The 9,502-nt window shown below is 39.6% G+C and overlaps 1 protein-coding gene across 1 annotated transcript; it reads left to right on the top strand.

Moving 5' to 3' along the window:
• The first annotated feature begins 931 nt into the window (after positions 1 to 931).
• LOC119728830 (thiopurine S-methyltransferase-like) lies at positions 932 to 9,257 on the top strand. Its single transcript, XM_038201227.1, has 9 exons — positions 932 to 1,132; positions 2,176 to 2,290; positions 3,103 to 3,195; positions 4,287 to 4,419; positions 4,873 to 4,925; positions 5,465 to 5,539; positions 6,809 to 6,894; positions 7,504 to 7,548; positions 8,917 to 9,257. Exons 2-9 carry the CDS (start codon positions 2,208 to 2,210, stop codon positions 9,027 to 9,029), a joined length of 681 nt encoding a protein of 226 aa, XP_038057155.1. The 5' UTR covers positions 932 to 1,132; positions 2,176 to 2,207; the 3' UTR covers positions 9,030 to 9,257.
• Positions 9,258 to 9,502: the final 245 nt, after the last annotated feature.

Below are 9,502 nucleotides of genomic sequence, written 5' to 3'. Positions count from 1 at the left end.
ACTGCTCCCTGTCGGATGCCACGTGCCAGTGTCGATCTTTGATGTTGAATCTGGTGGTTGTCAGTTCCGTGTTCACTCTTTTCGGCGACGTGGTTCGTTGTCCACCTCTTGGCAGCTTGTTCTCGCGGATCGCCTCTGAGAAGCGCTTGCTTGGCAGGAGTTTCCTCGGGTAGTCTCTAGCTCAGGAGATGGCCTGTCCACCTAAGACGTCTTCTGGTAATGGCTATACTCCAAGTGATCCTGTAGTTTTCTTGTAGAGTTCTTTAATTGAGATCTTCTTTGGTCATGTAATACCAAGTATTGAACGCAAGAGCCTTCTGTGAAATGCATCAATGTTCTCTTCTGTATAGTTACTTAGTGTCCATAATGTCACTTTTGTACAGAAATACGGAAGATATGAAGGCACGGAATGTTTTGAGTTTGTGTTGGAGATTGCATCACTGTTGGAGATTCCTGAATTTGTTGAAAGACGCTATCGAAAGCATTTTCCTCCTGAAGAAGTATGCATTTCTTCCAACTGGTGTTGCTTCTGTTTCTACTGCCCTATCTTAGAAATGTTTACCGTGAGGTTTTGCTCTTTTACTATACCTCAGGTGCCTTCCTCTCCACAGCTGCTATCTGGTGAACCGATTGTTACTTAATAGTGATGTCATCAGCAAACTGTAATCCCGTAGTATACGGGCGGGCAATTGGCGTAGCTGTGTGGTTCTCAAGTTACAAAGGAAGGGATTGGGACTGTGTGCGAGCAGTAACTATGATCCTGAACTTAGTGAATGGTGTCTCGGGTGTTTCCGACGGCGGGTCTTGTTGTCTCAGTGCAGAGACGAGCGAAAAAAATATATACTTAACCATTTCTCTATTGAGGGCGCTAAACTGGCATGTGTTTGTTTACGTACCGTACTATATACATGTATACATGTGCCGAGTACAAAGTGTGTGCATAACCGTGCTGAGTACAAAGTGCGTGTTGACGAAAGTGACTTCGCAACACTGGTTTTACATGTGACCTGTACCCTGAAAAAGACCTGAAAAAGGGTGATATGATACTTGACGATAGGAGTACCAGCAAGACTGGGAGTACTAGCAGCCGTCGTTTCGTTTGCTACTTGGAAGTTTCTCTGACTCTCAAAACGTAAGCGCTTCATTTTAAATTTCAGTTCATTTCTTTGTCTGGGTTTTGTCCAGTTTCCGGACGTAGCCTTGGAATACTAGTCTGCTAGTAGTCTACTACAACTTTCAAGTTCAAGTTACATACATGTACAAAATAACAGTATACACGTTGAGGCTCCTAATGTAGCCTACTTTAACAAAGCACTTTTAACAGATTACAGCATCTTGATGCCACTTTTCTACCACTTGAATGAGTATATTCAATATTGTTTAGCATTGTAACTTTAGCCCAGTAAATGTGGCCAATTTACTGGACCACTGCCGTGAATAAGGCAACACTTGGAATATGTACCCAAAATTTGTCAAAAAAATTGAAGAAAAACCGACGCAAACCGGACGGAAACCTACCCGAAAATATTCGTCTCTCTGTATGCTGTACCAGGCGCCGCGCCACTTACAACGTTGGGCTGCATGTTATAGACAGTGTGCACAGTGACCCTGCAATATTGCACGGTGAGAATTTCCGAACGATATCGGTTTTTTTTTAAGTTTCAGTATTTTTTGGTTTTTCCTAAATTGCTTAACTGACTCGAAAATCACAGTGCAAAACCAAAACTGACCCTAGCCCCACTAGTGTGGCCGTCGGTATGCTGCGCTTGGGTTCAGCGCAGCATACCGACGGCCACACTAGTGGGGCTAAACTGACCCGACTGAAATGATGGACAAACCGACCCGACCCAACCAGAAGTCGGTTTCTGTTTCGGGTCGGGTTTGCGCAACACTTGAACCCGGATATCGGGGAGCTTCTTACATTGCCATGTTAAGTTCCGAGACCAATTTACTTAAAAGTTACTCAATGGTTCTTGAGTCTGAGTGCAGTTTAGTGACTCATCACAACTGATGAAAACTGGTTGTGCAAATAATTAATGAATAGCTGTTTTCACCGGTGGACATAATCCCACCCAGACCTTAAAACAAAAATATGAAAGCTCACAAATTAAAGAGAAATCAGGAAGCCACATTCTTTATGAAAGGTTAATGTTTCCTTGTATTTGCAAATCTTAGTTCCAAGTAGTGGCAAAGTTCTCGGTCGGAGCATGACTAAAGTCGTTGATGATGAGTTTTGGAGGCAACTTTGGGTGAACGACCAAATCGGGTTCCACGAGTCGGAAGTTCATCCGTGAGTATTAACAGGTTTTTTTTTATTGCTGGACACAAGGCAGGCTCATTCATGTAGGTTCAAAATCCCAGCATGACATTTTTGTCAGACTTAAGTCTGAAATCATACTTTTTGAGGACATTTTTTACTATAAGAAACACTACATTTTGTCCAATTTTCATTTTTTCGAACAGACTGAAATCATACTTTTTGAGGACATTTACTGTAAGAAACGCTACTTTTTGTTCAATTTTCAGATTTTTTCGAACAGACAATTTCATCCCTGAAATGGTTCAATATATATAAATTTTGATTTTAATAATTTTATGGTCTAATTACTTTGTGTGTATCTTGTCGTGTTTGACCTTTTCTAATGTGTTTTCACTTGGCGTAATTCTCTGTAATTTTAAGATGTAACAATTTTTAATGTGTGTAAATTAAACTGCAATTCGGCCTTTTGGCCGTCACGGTGAATGTTTAACAAAATGATTTATAATAATAACAATAATACCATTTTTGTACAAAGTCTTTGCAAATTTCCCCTGAAACTACAGGATAACTAGAAAATAGAACCTACTACGTGTATAGAATTAGATTTTTCCTGTTATTTCCAGATAGGTAGGGAGCTCAATAATGAATAGCAAATGGGGAAAGCAGTTCTAGAGTTTGAATTCAGGAAAGACATTTCCCCCCTGAAATTGAGCATGCATCGCAGTGTGGCTCTTAAGTCCAGTATTTGAGACATAGTGGGGTTAAAGTGCTGGTTGCAAGCTGGAAATTTATTTCCCACTTCTAACACTTTGGCATTGTTTAATTACAAATTTTCATGTCAGAACCCTCAAGAAATATATTGCTGAGTTGACTGCCGGACAAGAGAAATGCCGGATCTTCGTTCCGCTGTGTGGAAAGTCAGAAGACATGAAATGGTAAGAGTGGATAAAATGCTAACTTGTTGTTACATCGATCACAACCATAGGGGGGGGGGGGGGCTGCCCGATAGTCCGAGGTCCGATAGTCCGAAGGTTCTTTAGTCCAAAAGTTTGATAGTCCGAATGCACAAAAATTCCATAAGAGGGGATTCGTTAGTCCGAAAATGAAATAAGGTTCGTTAATCCAAACATTTGATGCAATAGTCTGAAGGTTCATTAATCCGAAGGTTCATTAGTCTGAAGGTTCATTTGTTCGAAGGTTCGGTAGTCCGAATTTAGAATAAGGTTAATCAGTCCGAAGGTTCGCTGATAGTCCGAAACGAAAATAAGGTTTAATAGTCCGAAGGTTCATTATTCCGAATTCACAATAAGGTTCGATAGTCCGAAGAGACTATAAGGTCCGATAGTCGGAATCGACAATAAGGTCCGATAGTCCGAATCAACAGTAAGGTCCAATAGTCTGAAGTGTCAGACTGACGAACCATATATTGTCCATTCGGACTATATCGAACCTTATTGTCAATTCGGAATATCGAACCTTATTGTCAATTTGGACTATCGAACCCTACCATAATATATTCGGACTATCGAACCTCATCATCTATTCGGACTATCAAACCTTATTGTCGATTCGGACTATCGCGCCCTATCGTCTATGCGGACTAATGCCTCACAGATTCGGCCTAAATTTAATAGACAACTGATTAATTTAACCAAAATCCAATTAAAAGGTAGTTTTTATTTCGATGTGAAATTAGGAAATATGTACTTGCTGTTTCCAAACTACCGCTTCATAAAATGTTTGAACCCAGCTCTGTAGAGTGTATGCACAACTCTCATAAATCGCTGTGCGTAAAATTACAGCCATTGTTTAGTCACATGGCTGCGCACACCAGCACAAAACTAAAAAAATAACAATTGGCATGTGACTCGCTCTATCTCGGCCAATCAAGATACAGAATATCTGGGTGTGGTGTTATATGATATTTGCTAACAACGGAGTAATCTGTGTCACAATAATTTGACAATTTCATTTTCGGGTTTCTGCACTGCAATGACTGTTCAACATGCGCATCATTTCAATGTAGGCTGGCTGATCAAGGCCACACTGTTGTAGGAGCGGAGCTGTCGGCTCTTGCGATTCAAGATTTCTTCAAGGAGAACAAAGTCGAATTTACCTCCAGCCCTATGGAAGGAGTCAGTGATGCCGATCTGTACAAGGTATGCTGCATTCACAGAAGACAGTCTCAAGTCATTCACAAATGAATGACAATCAAAGTTGAATAGCTCGTCAATCAAAGTTAATCAAAATTCAGTACAAGTCAATCGGAGGTACATGTAAGTCAGTCGCAGGTCAATCACAAGTCAATCACAAGCCAATCACAAGCATGGTCACAAGCCAAACACAAGCATTATCACAAGTCAAGTGATAAGCCTGCCTAAAGTCAAATCAGAAAAGTCATCACAGACCAAATCACAAGTCAGACCACAAGTCAATCGCAACTGAATGCAAGGCAAACACATCCTAAATCGCAAGGCATAAATAAGTCAATCACAAATGTTAGATCACAAGTGAATAACAAATCGGATTATCAGTACCGTCACAAATATCACAAATAGCATTGCAGTTTGTTTTATATTCAATTGTTAATTTGTGTTTTTTTGTTTTTAAAGAGTAAAGATGACAGTATTCATCTCTACAAAGCAAACATCTTTGACTTGAAGAGGTAAGGCAGGCAAAGCCATCATTGTCTGAATTTTTTCCCAAACATATTTCCTAAAAAGACCTGATTGAATTTGTCAGTTGTGGTGTATGGTTTGGGTATCAAACTCAACATGAGATGTCGTAGGATACTGCCGGATGACGCAAGAACCGTCCTCTTCTTTTGAGTTTTGTGGCTGGTGCAGGGGTAATTTGGCGTCGGTGCAGTGCTGCAGCAGTTAGTTCAGCCAAGCTGAGGCCACTCCACTTGGTGAGGCCGTGGATCAAGCGGAGTTTGGGTCTGCCGACACCGGGACGGTATCGAAGTGGGGTTCCATCAAGCACTGCCACTGCGAGACCACCCGTCGTACCGCATGACCGAGCCAAGCGACTTTCTGTTCTCGGATTGTGTCGGCAGAAAGACACAGACTGTCGCCAATCAGTGTTTGAGGCTCTCATTTTGAGACGAAGTCTGACCAGCGAATTCCTTTTAGCTGCCGCAAGATGTTTCTTCTAAAGCTGTCTATGTGATTGATTGATAATTTGAATTTTCTGTGATTGCAGAGATATGATTGGCGAATTTGACTGCATTTGGGACCGTGCGTCGTTGGATGCATTGCTCCGTGAGGATATTCAAAAGTACGTCCTTTTTCTTGTGCTTGCAGTGATATGTTCTACATGTATTTGCTGAAATACAAAATTTAACCACGTTAAACTCACATTGCAGAGAAAAATGTCCATCATACTCATTAAGTCATAGTATTAAGAGTTTGCTTCCGAAACGAGATAAACGCTTACCTTTTAGAATACTGCCCTCTGCTGGCCGCCCAAAGTCATTTACTACAGCGGTATTAGCTTAGCACAATTTAAGAATACGATATAGTGACATAGGTAGTTTAGAAATGGCTGTAATGCCGTGTATGTTCTATTAATTTTTAAAAACGTCCAGCTTGTTCACCTTTTTTTTGTGTTGACTTTTTCAAATGGATATGCCACATTTTGAAAAGAAATTCTTCGTTTATTTCTGAACTATTGGAAACGGGTTTTCGCATTTGGGGATGATATCTCAGTATTACCATGGCAGTGTCTCATTCGGTCGAAAATGTATTCTTATCATTGATGCTCACTGGTTTTGATTCCTGTTCAGATACGCCGCTTAAAAACCCCGAAACCCAAATGTCGGGACCATTGTTTTAGTGAAGTTCTGCATGTACCACTTTTAAAATTTAGGATATAAAAACCCAATTCATAAGCTTTCTTTTAGTACAAAAATCATTCAAATCACTTATGTACTTTTCAAGGTACGGAATTCTAAACACAACCACCGTTTTAAAGTTCTGTCCACGGATCACAAGAAGGTAAGTGTTCTTTCAGCAAAACGAAAGCAAATCTCATATGGATGCATCATTTTTTGTGATCCGTGGACAGAACTTTAAAATGGCCCTTGTGTTTAACATTCCGTAACTTGAAAAGTACACGAGTGATTTAAATTGTTCTTGTATAAGAAAGCTTATGAATTGGGCTTTTATATAATAGATTTTGAAAGTGCTACATGCAGAACTTCACTTAAACACGATGAGACATTTCCTTTTCGCTTTTTTTGACTCACACTGTATTACTATTGAAAACTTAATTGGTTCACAATTTCAGGGGCGATCATCGTAGCTTCATCATGACAGTGTCTCATCCGGATGAAAATTTATTATTATCCTTGATTATCATTGGTTCTGATTGCTGTTCGGATACGTTGCATTTGGAAAATAAACTCTTCATAAATTATATTTCTGAACGTTTAGAAATTTGGTTAACACTTAGAGGTGATATCTTCGCAGTGATCTTAAGATGGCAGTGTGCCATATTCGGATGAAAATGTATTGTTTCTCGTGGTTTTGTTTCCTATTTTTACAGATATGCCGATCACATGAGGTCACTTCTGAAACCAAAGGGCAGATGTCTTCTGGAAACTGTTGAATTTGACCAAAGTAAAGCGAATGGTAAGTCACATTATTAAGTGTTTGTGTAGATTTATTACAAAAAAATGTATCTGCATTTGAACGTGTTGATCGATGTGGCTTTACTAGTTTTATAAAAAATTCTTATGATTATAAGAATATGCACATGTATCTACACTCAAAAAAGTCCCGGGTCAGACTTGACCCGGAAAGGAATCGTGTGGTGTCTGACCCTTTTCCGGGTCAAAAATGACACTTTTTAAATGAGTCCCACAGTGTAATTTTGACCCGGAATAGTGCCATTTTGACCCGGAAAAGGGTCAGGCCCCACATGACCCTTTTCCGGGTCAGGTCTGACCCGGGACTATTTAGAGTGTAATATCAGTGTAAGTTGATTACTATTGACTTACACTGAGGGTTATACCATGACGAATACAATCTCTTTTGAGAAGATGTGTGGCTCTGAAAAGAACCGGTTGGTTGTGAAACTCGACATTCAGATCATGTACTCTGATCGTCTGCAGACACTTCTTCTCAAAAAGAGATTTTTCACACGATGTTACCACAAATCTCACTTACATACGCCACTTCCATGCAAAATTGCAGATCTATTAACTTAAAAATTACATTGTTTTCTTTGTGTTAATTAAGGTCCCCCATTTTCAACTCCAGCAAACGTAGTGGAAAAACTTTATGGTGAGAGCGACTGATTTTTTCCTTTGTAGATAATGGAAATAAGGGTGCTGCCATTTTGACTTTGAAACAGTGTTCTGCTTTGCAATTGCAATTAATATTGGGCAGTTCTTTGAAATCTAAAATCAACACAAACTTTATCTTCAATTGTCCATTTGCCATTTTCAAGGGTGTTTTGATGCCTCTTTGATGCTTAGGCTAAAGAAAATTTCCATATTCAATAGCAAAACTGTAACGTAACGTCATTCAGATGCAGAAACCTCAATGTTACAGCTTTTACAGGGTGAGTCAAAAAGAAAAAGGAACCCAAATGGTGCCCCCTACATGTATTTTTTAAAGAAGGTCTGCATGTAGCGGTTTCCAGATATAGGATATGAAAGCCCAATTAATACGCTTTCTGTAATGAAAGAATCAGTCAAATCGCTCATGCACTTTTCCAGTTATGGAATTTTGAAGGCATGCTGAGAATCCTCTTTTAGAAGAAAGCCTGACCAGGGGCCTTATATTCGGGTGTTTCATCAAGACCGTACCAGGGTATGGGATCTCTCTTATCTCACCACCTCATGCAAACTCCGTTTTTTAACCATGTCCACGTATCACATTAAAGGTACGTGATATTTCAGTAAAAATGCGACCACCTTGTATCCTGAATATGATACATGTATTAGAATAATCACATACGTCTCCAGGGTAGCCAAGTAGAAGGCAGGGCAAAGCTATGATCTCTTGACCAGGGGTGTGAGTGACCACTGATAAAAATAGCTGAAAACAGCTGAAAAAGGTGTAAAAAAGCTGAACTTTGGAAATCTCCTATACTTTTGTACACAGCAAGTGACGGGAAAAAGCTGAAATCTAAAACAAAGAAAGCTGAAATCAGCTTAAAAGCTGAGATTTCACATCCCTGCTTGACATTACAAAGCATGTTGTTTTAAATAGGAAACAGCAGGTTAATGTGTTATGATAAGTGCCAGTTATCATGGTTGTCAGAGTGTTCTGATGTGTTTTTTGATATGTAAATAGTTTTCGTTTTGCTGAAAATTAATCAGCAACCATTATTGTTGTCCGTGGACAAGCTTAAAAAAACGGTGTTTTCAAAATGTCATAACTCAAAGTAAATGAGCGATTTGATTCATTCTTTCACTAAAAGAAAGCTTATTAATTGGGCTTTCATACACATTTTATACAACTGTTAACCAAAATAAGGAATGTCTCATAGTTTTCATACATTTCAGATGAACGGAAATTTGCACAAAATGTGTACATGTGCCAAGATGAACTTTATGCAGTGACCCCTTTATTTGTTTAATGACGTCACAATGCACATTCCACATCTTCTTAAAGATGTTTTTCCCTGTTTTTGCTTTATTTTAGCTGAAGGCTGGGAAATCAAACCACTACAGGTAACAGATGGAATGAACGACCAATGGCGAAGCAGAGGGGTAGATAATGTAACCGGAAAAACAACCTTGCTGACCAAGAAATAACTGTGGTCAGAAGATAGGTAGATGATGACATTAGCTGATGTTGACTCTGTCATTATGAGACTAGCAGCTGCAGCTGATTAGCTAGGAAAGAGAGTGAGTGACTGAAATCAGGCCTTCAGATCATAATAAGTGAATCGATGTGTTTATAACAAGATCACCATTTTGATATGGACCTGTGAAATTCAGCTGGATAATGAACTTATTATTATGAGGACACAGTGTGGTGACCGGGTGGATAATGAACTAATTATTATGAGGACACAATGTAGTGACCGGGTGACCAATACTCCTAGTCTGTAATCTCCCCGACCATTACTAGATGATGGACGGGTGAGATTTGAAACATACATTTTCAGGTTTATTCACTGAGCTCTTTAAGAGCTCATGCAGTCACGGACAATACATAATGCCGGGATTGCCCCCCCCCCCCTCCGTCTTATGCAGACTGCAACATGGACCGTGAGATTATACTT

This window comes from Patiria miniata, unplaced genomic scaffold (genome assembly GCF_015706575.1).
Source record: "Patiria miniata isolate m_02_andy unplaced genomic scaffold, ASM1570657v1 HiC_scaffold_20, whole genome shotgun sequence".
In the NCBI taxonomy this organism is placed as follows: domain Eukaryota; kingdom Metazoa; phylum Echinodermata; class Asteroidea; order Valvatida; family Asterinidae; genus Patiria; species Patiria miniata.
The sequence above is the reverse complement of the archived record's forward strand: the minus strand, read 5'-3'. Positions and strand labels throughout refer to the sequence as shown.